At 37.3% G+C, this 21,274-nt stretch overlaps 3 protein-coding genes across 4 annotated transcripts; all 3 read right to left on the bottom strand.

Annotated features, from left to right (window-relative positions):
* Nucleotides 1-254: 254 nt before the first annotated feature.
* Nucleotides 255-4,119, bottom strand: LOC121769123 (alpha-dioxygenase 1-like). The gene is given in 10 exon segments (XM_042165822.1): nucleotides 255-928; nucleotides 1,283-1,485; nucleotides 1,595-1,822; nucleotides 1,908-2,053; nucleotides 2,135-2,348; nucleotides 2,435-2,479; nucleotides 2,481-2,557; nucleotides 2,892-3,044; nucleotides 3,546-3,815; nucleotides 3,997-4,119. Coding segments are annotated over 10 exon segments (1,902 nt in total). The 5' UTR covers nucleotides 4,093-4,119; the 3' UTR covers nucleotides 255-458.
* Nucleotides 4,120-13,750: 9,631 nt separating this feature from the next.
* LOC121769124 (WAT1-related protein At3g28050-like) lies at nucleotides 13,751-16,428 on the bottom strand. Of its 2 annotated transcripts, none has more exons than XM_042165823.1 (7): nucleotides 16,129-16,428; nucleotides 15,979-16,059; nucleotides 15,771-15,884; nucleotides 15,029-15,272; nucleotides 14,772-14,930; nucleotides 14,172-14,323; nucleotides 13,751-14,089 (listed from the first exon to the last, which is right to left on the bottom strand). In XM_042165823.1, exons 1-7 carry the CDS (start codon nucleotides 16,347-16,349, stop codon nucleotides 13,927-13,929), a joined length of 1,134 nt encoding a protein of 377 aa, XP_042021757.1. In that variant the 5' UTR covers nucleotides 16,350-16,428; the 3' UTR covers nucleotides 13,751-13,926. The 2 variants fall into 2 exon arrangements, with proteins under 2 accessions (XP_042021757.1, XP_042021758.1); XM_042165824.1 differs by having other exon boundaries at nucleotides 15,979-16,044; nucleotides 16,129-16,421.
* Nucleotides 16,429-17,129: 701 nt separating this feature from the next.
* On the bottom strand, nucleotides 17,130-20,053 carry LOC121768989 (WAT1-related protein At3g28050-like). Its single transcript, XM_042165623.1, has 7 exons — nucleotides 19,673-20,053; nucleotides 19,538-19,603; nucleotides 19,355-19,468; nucleotides 18,005-18,245; nucleotides 17,752-17,910; nucleotides 17,523-17,674; nucleotides 17,130-17,445 (listed from the first exon to the last, which is right to left on the bottom strand). Exons 1-7 carry the CDS (start codon nucleotides 19,984-19,986, stop codon nucleotides 17,274-17,276), a joined length of 1,218 nt encoding a protein of 405 aa, XP_042021557.1. The 5' UTR covers nucleotides 19,987-20,053; the 3' UTR covers nucleotides 17,130-17,273.
* Between the last annotated feature and the right edge of the window lie 1,221 nt (nucleotides 20,054-21,274).

Raw genomic sequence — 21,274 nt, 5'->3', positions numbered from 1 at the left:
AAGTGCCATCTTTTAAAAGTGGCAAAGCTCATCATTTTCTCGGACCCACATTTGCAATACTACTATTTGCAACTTGATTAGCTATATAACCCACAAAATAAGAAAAAGGGTTGTCGATCAAATTAAGGTGGAATTCTTGATTTTGGGGTTCCTTTGCTTGTACGATTATAAGAATGAATTCTTACACGAAACTAGAAACTTAATTATGCAATGTATATGAGACTATCCAAAGCACTATATCAAACTCTTACAAGTTTCACAATCTCACTATTTCTTCTTTTTCCTTTATGTCAACCTTCAATTTCAAACACTGCTTAAAATAACATTTCGACTATATTACAAAGAAACAAACAAATGACATTAGCTAATTCTTTGTGTAATAAAAAACAAAATACAACATGGAAACAATTGAAATTAGACAATGAAATCCAATTTGGTAATAAACGAAATTAATGTGTTCAACTTGGGAGGCGGAGATAAAGCGGGACGGGATTGGTCGGCTCGGGAGAGGCGTCCCACACGGTGAAAGCGCTGGTGGAGTTGATCCACTTAGTACTCATCTCTGGATCATGTCGATCCAAAACATCTTTCAAACTCTCTGTTGCGTTCACCCATTCCAACCCCTTCTTCGTGTACGTTTCCTCGTTGAAATCACTTGTGAAGAACCTGTCCGCCTCCAGCCTCCTCGTCGCCATGATTAAGAAGACGAAGAAAGCTGTCTCGCTTATGGCGAAGCCCTTGATCTTCTTCTCGGCTAAGAGGCCGACAAGAAGGTCGAGCTCCTCCACGTCATCGTTGTACACTTGGCGTAGGGTTTCAATAGCCTCTTCGTCGTCGGTTAGGTCTTCCCATTTTGTGATGGGAATCATTAGAAGGCCGCGCCTGAAATTGTTGTATCTCGCAACACTCCTCTCTCTATCCCTATAAACTGCATGGCAGAAGCGGACGCAGAAATAAATATTAGTCGGAGCAATTTTATCTAAATTTTATTTAAAATATAATCATATGTTATTTAACTCCTTGATAGGAACTTTTGTATAATAATTTACATAAAAATAATATGAAATTAACAAATTTATAAATTAAAGAAAAAAATAAAAAACAAGTTTCATAGGGGCTTAAGCCCCTTGAGCTCCCTATGTGTTTCTGCCCATGCTGCATGTCAAATGGTCGCTAATATCATGAACTTAGTGCACTTTTAGATTTCTTGCTAAACTTCCGAGTTTATAATTTTAGCGACGTATTAAAGTTTATGGGAAAAACCAGAATTAGATGGAGTTACTTTCGAGAGCAGGGAGGTCGACTGGGTCGGGGCGATCGGTGCCATCGACATTGTGAGAGACAAGATTCCTGAGGAAGATGGGATAGTTCCAAAGCTCGAGTGCACCGCAGGCTTGGTGGCCCATTGACACTATTTGCTTTCTCAACCCTATTCTTGATAGATTCTCTGTTCCTTTCTTGCCAATCAGCTCCACCATCTCAATTCTGTCATTTCATCAAAACATAAGTTTTACTCATTTACAACTCATGTATACTGCTGGATCAGTTAATTTTCGCATACAGTTAGCACGAGAGAACGAGAGGTAATGCATACTCAGTGTCAAGAGGGGGTGATTTGTTAGGACCAGGAGAAGCATGGATGTTTCTGAGGCGAAGTTTGTCTGGAAGAAGAGGATGCATGCGATAAACGCTAACGAATTCCTCCGTTAAGGAGTATGGTACGCCGTGATCCACAGGATTACTCAAACCAACTAAACCACTTAGTTCTGCAACACCAACATGTCCGAATCTATCTTTGAAACTCTTGCCCAACAATCCGTACCTATATGTTGCAATCATAACAAAACCGTGAAGACGTACCAAAAGCAGACAATATCAATCTAATGTTGAGTTCACGTGCAGTTTACCAATTGGCTCTCATTCCTGCGCGCAACGTGTCAGTTTTGAGAAGCTCAACCGTCCAATCAATGGTGTGAACTTTGGCGATGACGGCTGACGTCACGAGCCTTGCGTGGCGGTACAATTTTTCGTCTCCCAAATTAGGGTATTCCTTCTGCAAAAAACACACGCACCATTAATTCATCAAACTCAATTGAAAATTACTCTTGAAAATATGTGTCCGTACGGTACGGACCATGAGTGCATCGCAGACAGAGTTGTGTTCTTTGACAAAGAGGGCTTGCAAGGCGGAGAGACCCGCCCACACGTTGCGGACGTCGCCGGACAAAACGGTGCCGTTTGAATTAACGGGAAGAAGGCCGTCTGCGGATATCTTCAGCTTTCCATTTTCGAAAGTCCTCACTTTCTTCAACGTCTCTTTCTCGCTGCCATATATCGCACTTCCATCCCTTCACCATATCAACATAAACATAGTAATTAATTAACGTAAACTTTTCAAACTTGAAATGTTTTGAATTAATCGACATCTTCTCACCACCAAGGCGTGCGTCGGTTCAAGAAGCCGCTCTCGATTCCGTTGGATGCTTTTAGATTCGTACAACTTGAAGGATTTCAAAGGGCATTGGCTCGCAACTTCTTCCGGCGCTTTCAGTTCAATCTGATGACATATATAATTATAATTTGATATTTGAATTTGATAAAAGCCAAATTGACAGAAAAAAACCATGGTTAATTTTTGGCTAATCGCATTATAACTTGACATATTTATTAATTGTCCTATGCCTGCATTTGGGTAATTTTTCTATCAGAATTGCTCAAAGATAAGCTTACAAAGCAATAAAAATTACTACTGCTAATGACAATTATGACGTAGTACTATTCATCAAAGAAATACATATTTTGATTTAGGTGATTTTTAAAATTGAGAAATTAGCCAAACTTGGTGACTTTTTGTGCAATTTTCTGATTTGATAAATAGTTATATGTTGTACCTGGTGATGAAGATTTTCGAGGTGATCGACCCAATCGTGGACCATGAACTGAATCCAAGATGCAGCTATCATGTTGAATTGTTTGCCGGTATCGATTAACTCTTTGCGTGCCAATAGCTTTGTTGCCACCACCATTGGATCTGGCCTTGTTAGCTGCACACATTAAATTTATCAACAATATTTTGACAAAAATGTAGTACTCCCTCTGTTTCTTCATAGTTGAGGCAAAACTTTTCGGCATGGAGTTTAAGAAATGAATATTGAATGTGTTAAATAAATAGATAAAAAAGTAGAGAGAATAAAGTAGAAAGTGAAAAAAGTAGAGAGAATAAAGTAAGAGAGTAAAGTAATCACTAGAAAAAAGTTTCTATATAGGGAAATGACTCAACTATGGAGAAACGGAGGAAGTACTAGTACTACTTTTTTTGTCTTCTGTCAAACACGTGAAATATATATGGAGTATAATTTATATTGCAACGCCTCCATCCACTATCAATAATTTTGTGATGTACTATTACAATAAAAACGTGTGGATAGGTGAAATTAATTTTGATTGTCTAGCCGTAGAAGTAAAAAAAGTCAAGGGTTTTCAGTGAGATTGTAGCAAAAATGATTCAAAAACGTTACATAAATTTTTTTATGAAACTAAACTACCTTATTCTTTTGTTCAAGGGGAAGAATGTTCCTGCCAAAGAAGGATCCCGAGCTCCCGGCATCTACATCGTCCGGATCGTTGAATTCTCCGTCCGCTGTTCTAAAATGAACAGCAGCCGGATCGAACGTGCTTCCCACCGCGCGTTTGGGGCCAACGGTAAACAGGTTGTAGTTCTCGTGAAGACGTCGTCGGAGAGCTAGGTATAACAACCCTAGGAAAACCGGAAACCTATGCCATGCAACTCCCGATTTATCGACGGAATGAACAAACTGCAAATCTCAATGAAACAAGTATTGATGTTTATTTTCATGAGTTATGTGATAGGTTAATAAAAATGACAATGTGTATGCGGATGATTATACAAAATAATAGAACTAACTCAAAATTAATCAATTCATCAAATATACATAAATATAATTGTAATAGAGTAATCCGACTGCAGCAACGTACGAGGAAGATAAGCTTGTCGATTAGAGTCATTCTCTGAAATGCTTCGAAGATATCTTTGTGGATGAATTTTTGGAAAATAAAGTCTAAAAATGCCATGATGAAGATAATTGCAGAGATGTGGTCTTTGCGAATTGCGACAAAAATATATTTTGCACAAGAAATCTGGTCCTTATATAGAATTCAAAAGATAAAATTGCGACGAGTATGCATTCAAAGATACGTATTTTATTTCACTAGCTATAGCTAGAATAATCAATAATCAACTAGACAAAATTTATTATATGGAGTACTTATATCATTTTAGTTTATAGAGGAAGGGGTGCGTTATATTGCTCTAACTCATCAACGCAGTGTATTAAAAATGTCAACACGATGTCATTAAAATATCAACACAATATATTGAAATGTCAACAAAATTATGCGTTGACATTTTAATGTCATCATATTGGCATTTTTAATACACTGCGTTGATGAGTTAGCTGAGTTGGCAACTTAAGAAAGTTAGCAATTGATCACACCCCTATATAGGAATATATACAAATTTATTAATTTCTAGTGGCCAGTAGTATGTATACTGACATATATAATTAAGTTAAGGCCATCCGCAATGGGCGGACGATGGCACGCCCGATGGCGCGCATCGTCCGCGCCATCGATCGTCCGCGCCCATTGCGGATACGGACGATAGGTCGCGGACGATCGTCGCGGCCGATACTAAGGGCGCGGAGGATGGCGCGCCCGATGCCTATCGTCCGCGCCATCGTCCGCCCCATTGTGGCGTACACGGACGATGGCTGCGGACGATAGGCATCGGGCGCGCCATCGTCCTCCCCATTGTGGCGTACACGGACGATAGGTCGCGGACGATGGCACGCGGTTTGGTTGTTTTATAAATAGAGTTCATTCGTTTTACATTTCATTTCACAATTTCACTTTCGAAACTTACATTTACATAATTACTACGAAATGGCTTCAAGTCCAAATAGTCCTATGTTTAGTGGAGATGCGCGTTGGCCGGGTACAGAACCCGGCCAATATCGTTCGTTCGACACCAACGCCCAATACGATCCCGATTTCAGTACGGACTCGTATGGGTTGTCGGACATGGAGCCGTCTCCAACCCGACCAGTCGCCCCCTCCCGACGTGACGCCGCAGCGGCCGATCCCGACCCCGCCGCGACCGCTTCCGCCCCAGCCAAAAAGAAGCGGAACCGGCAGCGGGCGCAGAAGTTGCCGCCTCCCGGTGATTGCGATGAGTACGCCCCCGGTCGTACAAACTACACCGACGAGGAAACTCTCATTTTGGCCCGGTGTTGGGTAGATATATCGGAAGATCCGATATTCGCGAACAACCAGAGGCAGTTCGCGTACTGGGAGCGCATCGCCGACCTCTACAATGCGGCCAAGCCGCCGAACGCGTACAAGCGCAAGCGTGAGCAACTCCGCAAGCACTGGGATCAAGTGAAGAAGCAAGTGAACTTGTACGCGGCGGAGTTCGAGAAGTGCGCGCGGGCACAGGGGAGCGGCGAGAGCTGGGAAGACGTGCGTGCTAAAGCGATATTGTCGTACCGGTCGATGTTCGGCGAGTTCAAGCACGAGGCCATCTGGACGCTTTTGAGGGACAAGCAGAAATTCCAAGGTGGAATTCTGCACACTAGTGCGCCAAAGAGGATGAAGACCACCGAAGTTGGTGGTTACACGAGCAGCGGCAGCGGCAATCAACCGGTTGACCTCAACCGGTTGTACGTGGACGACAGCGGTTCCGGCACACCGATGTCCTCCCGACGTCCTCCCGGCGTCAAGGCTGCGAAGGCCAAAGGGAAGGCGGCCGCGACCTCATCCTCGACCGCTGCAACCCCACCTCCGCTCCCGGAAATGCTCCCGCCCCAGGCAGCCGAAGTGTATTCGTCGTTGGCGACAGCGTCGATGGCGAGGACGTTGTTGGAGACGCACAAGGCCCTCAAGAAGTGTACCGACCCCGACGAAGCCGAATACCTCCGGGCATTGATAGATGAACTGCGTCGGAAGTTGGGAATTGCACCGACTTAGTTTTTTTTTTTGTAAGTTGAACGGTGTAACTTCTTTTTTTATTAATGTGTCCCCGTTTGTTATTTCGACCTTTTTATTTACTCGTTATTAATTGTTAGTTGAAAACATTTAAATCAATTAAACAAATAAATAAAATGATGATGTGGCGCGCCATAGGGCGCGCCTTAGGGCGCGCCTTAGGGCGCCCCACTGCAGGTGGGGAGGTAGGAGGATAAAACTGCTGACGTGGCGCGCCATAGGGCGCGCCTTAGGGCGCGCCTTAGGGCGCCCCATTGCTAATGCCCTAAATAGCAAATTAGACGGATAAAACTAAAGGATTATTTCTACTAATTATGATTTTAACTTTGTCAGAAACAAGAAAGGGAATAGAGGGGTACATTGTTAATGGGTATGCCGTTGGAAATTTGATTTAAGAAATTAGTTGATCCTACTACAAGAAATGAATGGTTTGTACCTATTTGAAAAAACAATTGGGCAAGTTTGATTTGTATTGGAAATTTGTGAAATCGAGAAAAGTACGTTTGTAATTTCAAAATTAATTTCAGTATATATTGTCAAACTAGAGCATGATGAAGAATTGATCGTTGAAAAGTAGTATATTTATTTTGAGTAGTTACTCAATCGTAACTGTGTAAAATATTAGGTAGTACTCCTTCCGTCCCACATAATTTGGGATACTTTGACTGGGCACGGGTTTTAAGAAATGTAATGAAAAGTGAGTTGAAAAAGTTAGTGGAATGTGAGTCCCACTTTTATATTTTAGTTTTATAATTAAATGTGAGTAGGAATGAGTTAGTGGAATATGAGGCCCACTACTAAAAATGATAAAAGTGAAATGGATCAAATTATGTGGGACGACCCAAAATGGAAAACTGAGTCAAATTATATGGGACGAATGGAGTACTAATACTGGGAGAAGGATCCTGTGGTGTTAAAACCAAAGCAGCCCATGGTGTGCCATTAAAGACACAAGGTTTCTAATAAAAATAGATTGCTGAATAATTCATCCAACGACCCCACGTTTTCTTTTTTTTTTATTAAACCCCCACGTTTTCTTTAATACTCTCTCCGTCCCAAGGAATATGACACATTCCTTGGGCGAGAATTTATACAAATTAATTTTGTGTGTGAAGTGGAAAGAGTAAAATAAGAGAGAGACAATAAAGTAGAGATAAATGTGTTTTCATTTTTAGTAACGATCCATAATTTTAGGTGGGACAAATAAAAAAGGAAAGTGAGTTATCTTCAATGTGATAGATGACTGTATTTATTTCATCTCCCAATGTAAGTTATAAACAACTCTTTTAATCTCCACTTAATTTTATTTTTTTAACGTTTGGCAGGAAACATGGCATGAACCATTTCTTTTAATTCATTTATTTTTTAAGGTAACAAATTCTATTGAATTCTTTTCATAATTATAATATTTTTAGTTATATTCATTCACATTAATTTAATTTTTTGTAAATGTCATTGAATCCTTTGTAATCATTTTCTTAATATTTCGTATCTTTAATTATTTTGTTAATTGACTATACTATGATTGAGTTTCAGTAACATGCATTTGATTTTAAAATAAGTAACTTTTTGTCTAGCTATTTTAATTTTATCATTTTAATAATTAAATTTAAGATGTTTTTTACTAAATAAACAAATAAAAGTATACCATAAAAAAAGAATAAAAATATTAAGGGAAAGAAGTAAATTTCTGTTAAACCACAACATGCACTTTTTTTTCTTTTAATATTTTTTTTGGAACATCTTTTATATTTTGAATAACAAAATCTAATTTAAATATCAAAATAACTTATAACTAACAGAACTAGAAAAAACAAATTTATATCAAAATAACTTAGAGCATCCGCAGCGGTGCTCGCTGGCAAGGACGACGTCCGTGCCGCTGGCGCGGCTGACCCCTGCTCGCTGCTGTGCTCTTGCCGCTGGCACGACGCTGCTCGAAGCACCGAGCACGTCCGTGCCGCTGAGCAGCTGACGTGGCGGCGCCTGATTGGCCAACGACAATGCCGTTGACAATTTCGTTTTTTCTTTTTTTTTAAAAAAAAATCTGATTTAATTAAAAAACTCCGAATTAAATAAAAAAAATATTTTTCCACTTCCCAATAAATTATATCCATTTTCTCCCCACTTTTAATTTATTTTTCAATTTTTCTCCCCAAAATTCACATTTCATCTATAATTACCCCCACTTCCACACCAAAAATTTCACACTACACTGCACAATTCTCATTTAAATTCTCTCATCTTCTCTTATCAATTCTCAATTTTTTTTTAGTATTTTAATTATGTAATTTTTAATTTTAAGTATTTTAATTATGTAATTTTAAATTTTTTTTTATAATTTGTAATAGTATTTCGGATATTTTTAATGCATTTTAATATTGTGAAAATATTTTTATTTAAATTGAATAATAGAATGATGGGACCCTTGAGGATGTCATTGCGAAAGAGTATGAATGTGGGTGTTGTGCTCTTGCATAAGAACAGGAAGTAAAAAAGTAATAAAAGTGGGTCAAAGAACACGGATGAAAATACTCTTATAACAAAAAACGTGGGGGTAGTTGTGGTAGGGTAGGGTGGTAGGGTAGGCGGCTGGGGGTAGGGGGTTGGGGTAGTTGGATGAATTGAATATTAAATGTTTGCAACTGTTTCATTAAAAAATTTTGCGTTTTAGGGCAAAGCAAGGGATGTTGTGGTTTCAACCACATTTGAGGATCCTTCTCCCTAAAAACATCTCCAAGGAAAAAAATAAATAAAAAAGTAAATAGAAATAACTATCATATTTACTTTTCTTAATAAAATTTCATGTTCTAATAGAAAAGGGTATTAGATGAGGTATTATACATTCTTTCACTTTCTTTCACTTTGAAAAGGTATCTTTACCTTTTCTTGATAGAAAAGGTAAAAAGTCAGTTATTTTTGTTTACCTTTTTTATTTATCTTCTTTTCTTGGAATCAATTACTTTTTAAGAAGATATAATAACTTTTTTAAGAAGGTAAATGAAAAATATACCTTCTCAATATACATTTTCCCCTTGGAGATGCTCTAAGTATGATACTATCGATTATTGTCTAGTAATACATTTTATATTCACTAAAAAAAGTCGGATTATCGACATAGCTACCAACGGTAATCTCTCGATAATTACCGGTGGATTATCGATGAAAAGAGTATTAATGTAGTTAAAACCCGTGAGATAGGCCCATAACCAAATAGGACTATTATTGGGAGATCGAGCATAAATTATCGACGGAAAATAAGATTACAGACGGAAATTTCTGCAGATCAAGTTATTGTTTTTTTTTGATATGATTGGTTAGAGATGAATTATGAATTGTCATATCGAATTAAAGTACGTAACTATATGATGAGGACTGGACATGCAATATATAATTATAAATTAATTTCCTTTTACATGTACTTGTTGTATAAGTACATTTTGTATTGATTAAAGATGAATCATGAATTGTCATATCAAATTGAATTGGTTTAAGGTAGGAAGTTTAATTACTTCGAGAGATGTGACGTTCTGTGTCTCATTTTTAAATTTAACAAATTTAGAGATGAAAAATGTAGAAGTAGAACCATGACTCTTCTCATTGTGCAACTACTAGTTTTGAGGTTATAGCATGTTGTGTTTAATTATGTTTTTAAGGAATTTTTTTGAAATTTTCAAAAGAAAAAAATGGCATACACTAATACTAAATAGTATTACTAAAAGAAATGTAGTACTTCTTTCGTTCCTTTCAAGATAATCATATTTTTTAGAGTAAAGGTTAAAAGCTGTACTAAACATATGATGATTTTACGATTTTGGTCCAGAACATTATATTTTGAATTATTGGGTCTTGAACAAATGAAAATGGATCGAATTTGGTCCATTTTTTACGGAACCGTTATTTTTACCGTCAAAGTAAATAAAATGATATTTGACTATATTAATATTTCTAATTAATATATTTAATATTTATAAACCCTATTTTACACTAGAAACGTTTCTAGCTTCCTCTCTCTATTGAGTTGAAGATCAGAAAAAATGTCTTTTATTTCAGTTTGATTTCCTCCTTTATTTGCTATCATTTTATTTAGATCTAGTGTTGAATTGAATGGATCTGATGTATGATGTTTTTTATTATTGTGTATTTAATTTACCCCTTTATTTACTATCTAGTGTTGAACTGAATAGAATAGATCAGAAAAAATCGCTATCATTTTCCCCCTTTATTTGCTATCTAGTGTTGAACTGAATAGAATAGATCAGAAAAAATCGCTATCATTTTCCCCCTTTATTTGCTATCTAGTGTTGAAGTGAATAGAATAGATCAGAAAAAATCGCTATCATTTTCCCCCTTTATTTGCTATCTAGTGTTGAAGTGAATAGAATAGATCAGAAAAAATCGCTATCATTTTCCCCTTTTATTTGCTATCTAGTGTTGAACTGAATAGAATAGATCAGAAAAAATCGCTATCATTTTCCCCCTTTATTTGCTATCTAGTGTTGAAGTGAATAGAATAGATCAGCAAAAATCGCTATCATTTTCCCCCTTTATTTGCTATCTAGTGTTGAACTGAATAGAATAGATCAGAAAAAATCGCTATCATTTTCCCCCTTTATTTGCTATCTAGTGTTGAAGTGAATAGAATAGATCAGAAAAAATCGCTATCATTTTCCCCCTTTATTTGCTATCTAGTGTTGAACTGAATAGAATAGATCAGAAAAAATCGCTATCATTTTCCCCCTTTATTTGCTATCTAGTGTTGAACTGAATAGAATAGATCAGAAAAAATCGCTATCATTTTCCCCCTTTATTTGCTATCTAGTGTTGAACTGAATAGAATAGATCAGAAAAAATCGCTATCATTTTCCCCCTTTATTTGCTATCTAGTGTTGAATTGAATTGAATAGATCGAGGGGTTGAATGGCCAGGAATCAGATGGCCGCAGCGGCAGCGGTGGTGGACGCAGCGGCGGTTTCCATGGCCCATGTTGTGATGGCGGAGGCTATGGAGGCGGTGGCGGTGGTGGATACAGAGAAGGCGGGGGTGGCGGTGGATATGGCCGTCGAGAGGGAGGAGGTAGTTATGGCGGCGGCAGGTGACCGTGGCTCTTCCGAGGGAGACTGGAGAAATTTATAGTAGTAGTAACAGAGAGAGTAACAGTTCCGTTAACAGATCAGAGTGAATCGAGTCGGATCCGTTCTCTGCGACAACGATTACTTCGCCGAACTGAGAGAAGGCCTGGCCAAGAGACCGGTCAGTGGTGGCCCACGCCAAACCAACGACGAAACACCTACTCAACGTCGTCAGCCATTGATATTCAGTGATAAAAGAGAAATAAGTGTTGAATCTATAAATCTAAACCAAATTCAGAAACCCCAATTAGAAATACTAATCTGGTCAAAGGTCAAATGTGGCGTTGACTGTTAAAATTAAACGATTCTGTTAAAAATGGACTAAATTTGGGGGATTAAATAATTCAAATTTCAAAAGATAATGTTAAGAAGAGAGAAGAGATATATTTACAAATAAATATAGAAAACGGACATATTGAGTGAGATAAGATTAAAAAGAAATATGGATATTTTGAATGGGATACGGAAGGGATTAGTATTTAAGAAGAAAACATTTTCTTCATTTGAATAGTCAAGATACATAACTTCCACGTGAGACAAACGTTAGACATTTAGAATTTGATAAACTCAAGTGAAGGAAGTGACAAATAGATTGCTGAATAATTCAAACCTAGTATATACGCCTTTTAACATTAATTAAACATGTAGTATTGAAGAAGCAGGAAAAATTGAAGGGGTATTTATATAAAATAGCCTCAACTTTGATTTCTTGGTGATCTTTTAGCCTAAATTTCCAGTAAATATAGCTCAAACTTATTTTCGTTTTCTCTTGCTTGACTTTTAGGTGGACCTGAAGCACCTTCGACATGTCCAACGAGCCACCCGAAGAAGAGTTATCTAGCGAGTGTTTCATAAAAGGCGGCGTTGTTGACAAAATAATTAGGGTTAGAGATAAATAAGTTGAACTTATATAGTAGTATTAGGCAGTTGTGTATTGTATCTCAATTTTGCTGTACAAGTTGATAACCAACTATTATCAAAGGATAAAGAGAAACTCATTGTTTAGGAAGAGAAAGTTGCTAGCTGTGTTACTATAAATAATGATAGGGTTGCAAAATGCATTACACAGACACTTTACTCATTATATACGCCACTAGACTACTGAAGCATCTAGAAATGGAATATAAAGCTGATCTAAGCAACAATTAGCGAACAACTTAGAATCAGATATTCTTCTATCCATCTCCTTTTACCATGACCGTTTGTGATCTTTTCCATGACCTGGAATGTGCTCATTACTCGATTTGATTAACTTGATCAGGTGTAGGGTTGGAACGGTACGGTATACCGCACCGAAATGGCCATACCGCATACCGTACCGTGCGGTATGACCAAAAACCATACATTTACCGTACCGCTTTTGTCGGTATACCGCAATTGCGGTATACCGAAAAGTCGGTATACCAAAATTTAGATATCGTTACCGTACCGCTTTTGTCGGTATACCGTACCGTGATTTCGATATACCGCAATATGCGGTATATGTTATTTGCGGAATATACCGTAAATTTGCAGTATATACCGCAATTGCTGTATGATGCGGTATAACGATGTATACCGCGGTATATACAAAATGCATACCTTTACGGTACCTAAAACTGTCGGTACGGTATGATACCGTACCGAAAAGTACGGTATACCGAAAATTCGGTATTTTCGGCATTTTTTCGGTACGGTAAGTGCGGTATTTCGGTATATTTTCCCAGCCCTAATCAGGTGTCTTTACATCTCCAATAACTATTACTCACTATGTTCTATGTTAATTGAGTCATTTTTCTATTTTGAAAAGTTCCAAGATAATTGAGTCATTTCTATTTTTCCCAAAAAGTAACACTCTCTTTTACTTTATTATCTTTTCATATCTTTTACTTTATTCACCATCCACTTAACACACTATTCTTAATATCCTTGCCGAAAAGAAATGTCTCTATTAACAAGGAATGGAGGGAGTAATACTTTGTAGTATTTGCTCTTTCAACATTACCATTATTTTCAAAGCATGACATTTCATTTATTGTAAAGTAACAATTTAAAACATGAAGAGTATTTGACCAATGTAACACGTGATGAAATGTAGTACTACGACAAGAATAAATGTGGTCTCGACCATGGACCATGATTGTACAAAAATATCAGACGTAACATAGTAGGTACCTCGCTTATCACGTGCGCATATATATGTAAAGAAAATTATAAGGTTATATTTATGTAAATAAAATACAAGTGGACTTTTTGTTATTTAAAAAGTCAAAAAATGAAAAGGAATTCAGAGGAGCACGTCCAAAACCTTGACACATTGTCCTCTTATTATATTTTTTTTAAGGTTCATGAATATGTAAACTTTCAATTTTAAAAACTATTTATATAATTTAAATTTACTATAGTTCAAAGATGTCGACTAGACGAGACAGACCGCGAGACGCCTTGGACATGTTAGTTTAAAGCTTGGCCTAAGCCCATAATGATGTTTGAATATCTTGGAGATGTTTGATTACTCAAGATTAAATTATCGGGACTATCTAATATTAATATTGTCATAGGAGAAAAGTCAAGAATTTAGAATCATAAACCATATATAAATATAGGTGACGTGAATCATAATTACCCGTGACATTAGGTCGAACACCACCCTTTCCCATATGCATTTCAATATACACCTTTTTTTATTCTTCATAAATTTTATATGTCCAGCAATTGGACACCAAAATTTCCCATGGTGGCAAACATATTCCTACAAGTCTTGGACTTTGTAACTTTGTAGAAAAGGGTGAGTTTGATCTGTTGTTGACCACTCCAAATCTCCTGTTTCAGTGACAAAATCACCCACCTCTTCCTTTGCTTTCCCCCACATCACAGTGTAGAAACCCGTCACTATTATTATTGCTCCAATCATACTATCTCACCACAAAAAATACGCACATTATTTTTCTATTTCCATTAAAAAATGATTCAATATTTGTCTTATGAATCCATTACCTTCCAAGATAAAGAGTATCACCTAGGATGATCACTCCCATGGCTGCAGCTATGGCGATTTGAAGAGGCTTAAACATTGCCACGTAGACCGGACCCCTCATGTGCAAGAGCCAAGAATCAACACTATTGCTTATGCAACCATTCAACACTCCCTACAATACACATGACTTAGGAAACTAATTAGCTAGCTAGGAATAATGTAGTGGAGAGATTGTAGGCCAAATTGACGAAAAACCGCAAAAGTTTTGTCAAATTCTGGTATATTCCGTGACTTTTAAAATTAGCTGGAAAATCATGAGATTTGGATTTGTTCTCAATTATCACACGACAACAAAGTTACGATTGCGTACATGTAATATGTTGATGATGTTTTTAAACCAAACAATATAGTTTTGTTTATGAATAGGCAACAATGCATTACTAACTGACGTTGACATCCATGTATGATTTCTCTACAAACATACAATTTCACCTAAAAATTTTGTCATATGACAATTGAGAACCAATTCAAATTTCTTGATTTTTCGGTTGTTTTTTTAATACGGGACGAACTAGAATTTGACCAAATTTCATAGTTTTTTGGCTAATTTCACCACTTACTGAACATACGATGGAGACCAAAGCAATATTAGGTCTGATGATCCATTTACTAGAGTCCGGTTCGACAAATATCCCCACGAGTGCAGCTAGAAGGCTCACGCTAGATGAGTAGAAGAACATTATGGTCAATCCCGAAGGGTACTCTTTCATGATGTGTGTCTATATGCATATTAAATTTAGTTTTAATTAGGACAATATAATAACATCAAAGTCATATATATAGTCCCATGTAGATGGAATTGAGGCAGGCGTGTTACCAAAAAAATGCACCATATGGGAGAGAGGATATATTCGACGGTAAGAAATAGGCTACCAAGGATCCAGTCAGATCTAACCGAGTCGAATACTGGATATAGTGAAAGGGGAGTGGAAAGAGGGTCATTGGCATTGATGATGATTGGACCTTTGTAAAATGTTACTACAAATGCTCCCGATATGGACACCACCGCGCCTACTAGTTTGGCCCAAGTTCTCGAGCTCGATGCCACTAACTTTTCCATCCTACGAAAATGGTCACCAAACAATTCAGACCATAATCAACAACTAAATAAAATACTCCCAAAATCGATAAATATACAAGAACTATCCCAAATCATTACAAAATCGAATGATAACCTAACCTAGCATAATACTAGTACTACAAAGTTCTTTTCGGTGGAATAAAAATAAATTAATCCTTTTTTAAAATAGCATGGATCGATCAAACTTTTTCTCCCAAGCTAAAGCGTTGGCCCATTTATGGAAAAAAGACCAACAATATCCTCTTTTGGTCGCTTTCAATATTGGGCCTTTCAGTTTGGGCAGGGCTTCGAGTTTCGGTCGCTTTCAATGTTGGGCCATTGCATTAAAAATAGTAATTCTTTACATTACTCCACCTATTTGTTAAGTATTTTTTCAAACAATCTATTCACTAATTAATATATTCACATTGCACGCCGTTGAATACTCAAACGCATGAAAATATTAGAGCAAATGTGTGTGTGTGTGTGTGTGTGTGACCTGAAGATGACGGCGAGGACGAAAGTGAAGGCCGGAGAGAGGTTGCTGATGGCGGAAGCAAGCGTCGGAGAACTGTAATTTATACCTGTGAATCCCATCAACTGCGACGAATACCTTTTCACCAAAATCAACACACACTTAATCTCTTAATCGAATTAAACTAAATCAATTCATCAATTCAAAAAAAGTCAACTCCGATCTCGCTCACCCGATCACTCCCAGCACAAAAAACTTCACCAGAATCGATAAATTCAGCGACGGCAGAGTTCCTGAGCTGCTCAATTTCATACTAAAAGTGAATAAATAGAGAGATTAATCTACTGATTTGGAAAATGGATTTCAGAAGAGATCAATCTACCGGCGGGAGAAGAAGGGAGCGGGGAGGAGGATGAGGGCGGCGACGGCGTAGGCGTACACGATGAACACGTGGCGGCTCATCCCGCCGTTGGCCGCGACCTTGAACAGCGTGTTCAGTCCGACGTTGATGCATTGCAGGCTCACCATCGCCGCGAACGGCACCACTTCTCTGTACCAGTAATCACGGTTGCCGGCGGCTCCGCCTCTCGCCGCCGTCGACATGTTTAATTGGAGAGACTATTTAGTTAATGTGGTGATTAATGTTGTAATTAATAATGTAGGGAGTGTGGAGTGGTGTCTACTTCAACTGTGCCATGAGCCACGCTTTTTTTTTGTTTTGTTTATTATAGAATAAATATCAAATTTATTATAAATTGTTTGATGTATACTCAATCTATAAAATATATGAGAGGCGAAGAGACGGCAACATAAAATATGGTTATTAAAATCAGAAAACTAAGAAAAATCCTCTGATAAAAAGTAGTAAGAAAATAAGTAAAATACACCAACATATTTGCCTAGTGTGAATGTTTCTATATACTCTTTTTTATAGTTTTATCAGAGTGGCAATATAAAATTTGTCTGGTGTGAATGCTTCTATATACTCTTTTTTTATACTAATATTTTATCAGAATGCCAATATAAAAATAGCTCCATGTCACTTTTATAGAATTCAACATCATGGCCTAACTCAAAATAACATTATTGGTGCTCCTTCCAACTTATTCATTTTAAATAGTAGTAGTACTGTAGTAAAATTTAACTATGATCGGATACTGTGGCTAATGATTCATGACTATGACATTTCCAATTTAGAAAGCCATTTTAAATGTCCATAAAATCTAATCTCTTTTTATTTGTAAATACTACCCCACAATATGTTTATCCTCAATATATCAAGTTATATACTACTCTTTAGGTCGCATAATTCATCATTTTCTTCTTTAAAAGTATATTTCTTTCCTATAGACACATTAAACTTATATCATGAACATTGGCGGCTTATCGAAATATTGCAATGTGACCAATAAGTTTATAATATACATACATGTACAATTATGTATATTCTTCTCTTAACAATTCAAAATAATCAAACGGCCACAACCATCTACTTATGGTTGTTAATTTCCTTTAGCAATTATAACTTCACTTCTTCTGCAAGCCATGGCTTTTGTAGCTTTGCAGCAACGGATGGTTTTGATCCGTAGACGACTCCAAATCCGTCGTCGTTTCGATCACAATCTCACCAAACTCTTCTTGCGCCTTGCCCCACATCACGGTGTAGAACCCGATCACTATTATCGTCGCTCCAATTATACTAACATCAAAATCAAAATGAGAAATACACAATTATGTGGTAAAAACAGAATCCCATATTGAGAAATTTATTACTACCTCCCAAGATAAAGAGTGTCTCCGAGGAAGACAACTCCCATGGCGGCAGCTATGGCGATCGAGAGAGGCTTAAACATGGCAACGTAGATGGGACCTCTCAAGTGCAAGGCCCAAGAATGAACAGAGTTGTTTATGCAACAGTTGAAGACACCCTACACGTAAAAATCCACACCATGAAACGAGGAAACGAAGGTAACATACACGAAACTACGCATTCTACTTCACTTACCGAACATAACATAGAGACCAAAGCAACATTAGGTCTGATCATCCATTTACTAGAGTCGGGTTCTGCAAAAGTCCCTGCGATTGCAGCTAGAACGCTCACGCTAGATGTGTAGAAGAAGATGATGGTGAACTCCGAAGGGTATTCTTTCATAATATGCGTCTACATACAAGTTATATTTAGGTTTAGGACAATCATAGAGAAATCGTAATAAATATGTTGGAGTTGATCAAGAAGGTAGGTAAGTTGGAGTTACCACAAGAATGTACCACACTGGCACGAGCATATATTCAACGGTGAGGAATAGGCTGCCAATGATCCAGTCCGATCGAGGTGACTCGAGTACTAGTTGGTGCAGTGAAGGCGGAGAGGGGGAAAATGAGTCATTGATGGTAGGGCCTTTGTAAAATGTTACAACAAATGCTCCTGATATGGAGATGATTGTGCCGGCAAGCTTAGCCCTGCTCGTCCTGCTCGATAACTCTACCTTTTCCATCCTGCGGCATTAGCTATTCCCTTTATAAGTGTGCTCATTTTGTCATTTTCGTCTGTTATTCAAAAGCTTGCATTTGACACTTTTATTTAACCTAAGAAATTTTAGTCAATGAGAATTTTGTCACGTACTCCCTCCGTCCCGCTTTAGCAGTCCCGTTTACTTTTCCGCACTCGTTTTATAAAAATAATAATAAATAATTAAAGTGGATAAATAGTAAAATAAGAGAGATATCCATAATCAATACATGTGACTAAAATTGATTTTGTAAAAGTATATACCCTTGAATTAAAAAATTAGCATTAGCATAAGCATATTTTACATCCTTTTCCGCTAACAAAGTTCGAAGATTCGAACCACACAAAAATAGGATAGACACATCACTATTCTACATCCCCTTTTTAGTTTAATTTTTAATTGGGGTTACAAAAAGATACGTTCCAAATAACTATTATTGGTGTGGGGTTGGGTCGTGTGTGGGGTGGGTGTGTTACACAATTTAATAATCTTGTGTATATTAAGTGTGTGTGTGGTTTCACTTTTTAATAATTCTTATTAATCAAGAATGGCTTATTGGCACAAGCCAAAAAAAAGGATGACTTATAAACACGCAACATAGTTAATGCCATGTACTATATAAATAAATAAATGGAGTAAAAGCAAAGTCCAATTATTGTTACCACGAAACCACGCTTCTTCAATTTATGAGGTCCCAATTATATGCTTATTGGATTCAAATTCATAACCTCAGACAAAAAAGATTGAACCTTTTATCACTTACGTGACTAACAATAATAAATCTTAAAATCATACACTACTACATAGTTATAGCATAAAATCACTTAATGCATTAAATTTTAGTTTAAAAGAATTAATATCAATATTTTCATATATTACCGAATTTAAATAATAATAATAATAATAATAATTCATTAATAATTCGAGTTCAACAATTAGAAATACTAATTTTGTTAAAATGAGTCCATATTTCAATTAGTGTTTTTTTCTATCTATTTTTTAAATAATTTTGCATTAAAACACGGCTTTATTATTAGATGAGAAAAGGACAAAAACAGTACTAATTTGCAGAGAGAGAGGGGAAAGTAAAATGACCTGAAAATGACAGCGAGCAGGAAAGTGAAGGCCGGAGCCAGGTTGCTCATGGCGGAAGCCAGCGTGGGAGAGCCGTAATTGATGCCGGTATACCCCATTATCTGCGAAGCATACCTTCCACAAATAACACACAAAATCAATCAATCAATTGAAATTAACAACAATCGAGGGACGGCGACTCACCCGACGGCTCCGAGCAGGAACATCTTCAGCAGTATCGACGAATTCAGCGACGGCAGCACTCGCGATCTGAAATCAAAACAGAGAATCAATTAACAAATGAATGAATTAGAAGGCAGGGGAGAGAGATCGACGCACCGGCGGCGGGAGAAGAAGAGGGAGGGGAGGAGGAGGAGGAGGGCGGCGACGCCGTATGCGTAGACGAGGAAGACGTGGCGGCTCATGCCGCCATCGGCGGCGAACTTGAAGAGCGTGTTGAGGCCGACGTTGAGGCACTCCATCGACACCATGGCGCCGAAGGGGAGCGCTTCGCGGTAGCAGTAGCTGCTCCGCCCGCCTGCCGCCATCCTTTTTTTTCGCCTGAGCGTGTTGCCGGCACACGCAAAATTATTTTTTTGGGGACAATAATATTTTTCCGTTTTAGTCGATGTTGCACTTGATATTATAGCCATACAGGGTAGTGGAGTGAGGAGTCAGGACTCAGGAGTGCTTTCTCAACTTGGAGGGGCCATCGTTGGGGACCTTCCAAAAGTGACCGCGCTTAGATAATATTCCCTTCGTCCTATAATATTCGATGCCATACTTAGGTAATAAAACGAGATTATATGTGAGTCTTGTGACATTATTTATAAAACAAACTAAAAAGAAAGTGTGATATTTATCCTACGACAAAGGAAAACTATTCCTATTAAATGATCATTATATGGCGAAAAACCTCACCTCTTTCTCTTTTTAAGTAGTGCAGTGGAAAGTTAAATTAAATAAAGGTTGATCGTTCACGCTTTATGGTTGATTCAGATCTTATTAATCGGAAATGATCAGCCTTTTATATCACAATCAAGACCAAATTTGGATAGTATATGGCGGTGAGTGAGATTATATTTGTATCATCGTTTTTTTTTTATGTTGGATAGAGTATCTTATGAGACATTATGGTAAATTTTGATAATTGTTATGTCTCCTCATATCAGTTTAGTTGGCTTGTTCGAAAATGAAATGGTGACATAAACAACTCAAAAATATGTTTCGGATTATTAATTAAACACGTCAACCAAGTGATTAATTAGGTAAGCAATGCCAATGAAACCAAGAGGGTAAAAAAAGCAGAAGAGGGGGAGTTCTTTCAAACAGTACCATTAGTTTTATTAACCACATGTATTTATTTAGTGGAGTACTACTATAGCTGTTATGTTGATTTTTTATACTTGGGCGATATATTATCATTGCATCATCAAACAGATAAACACACAAGTCTATGTGCCTTGCAGCATATTTCAGTAGTGTTTTAGTCAGTTTCTTATTGATTGGGTTACCGATTGATCCAAGACTTTTTTCTTAGTACTAGGATAAAATTTTAATATATGGAACATAATACTATGTGTTTTCAATATTTAATTCGAGTTCAATATTTATTGTCTTCACCAATAACTATAAAAAAAAAAAACAGTGTATATAATGATTTCTCCTCTACTTTGGAGACGTTACCACTATTTTTAGTGGAAAATTTTTAATAGCACCATTTATCGATACAAACAATATACACTACTTTACTTGCATGATGGGGTGCGTACTAAACAAGCCCAACAGCAATGACGGCCCATCAGCCCAAAGCCCAAGGAAGAGTATGAGATCGGCAACCAAAGCAGTTCGGTCTCAGTATTCGACCGAACAAAGAGTTCGGCCTCAGCCTACAGCTCGGTAAAAGCCAACTAATCAAGCTCTGCTCTCAGGTCGGCATCA

This window comes from Salvia splendens, chromosome 15 (assembly GCF_004379255.2).
Source record: "Salvia splendens isolate huo1 chromosome 15, SspV2, whole genome shotgun sequence".
NCBI classification, from domain to species: Eukaryota; Viridiplantae; Streptophyta; class Magnoliopsida; order Lamiales; family Lamiaceae; genus Salvia; species Salvia splendens.
This window is presented reverse-complemented; position numbering and strand designations above follow the sequence as displayed.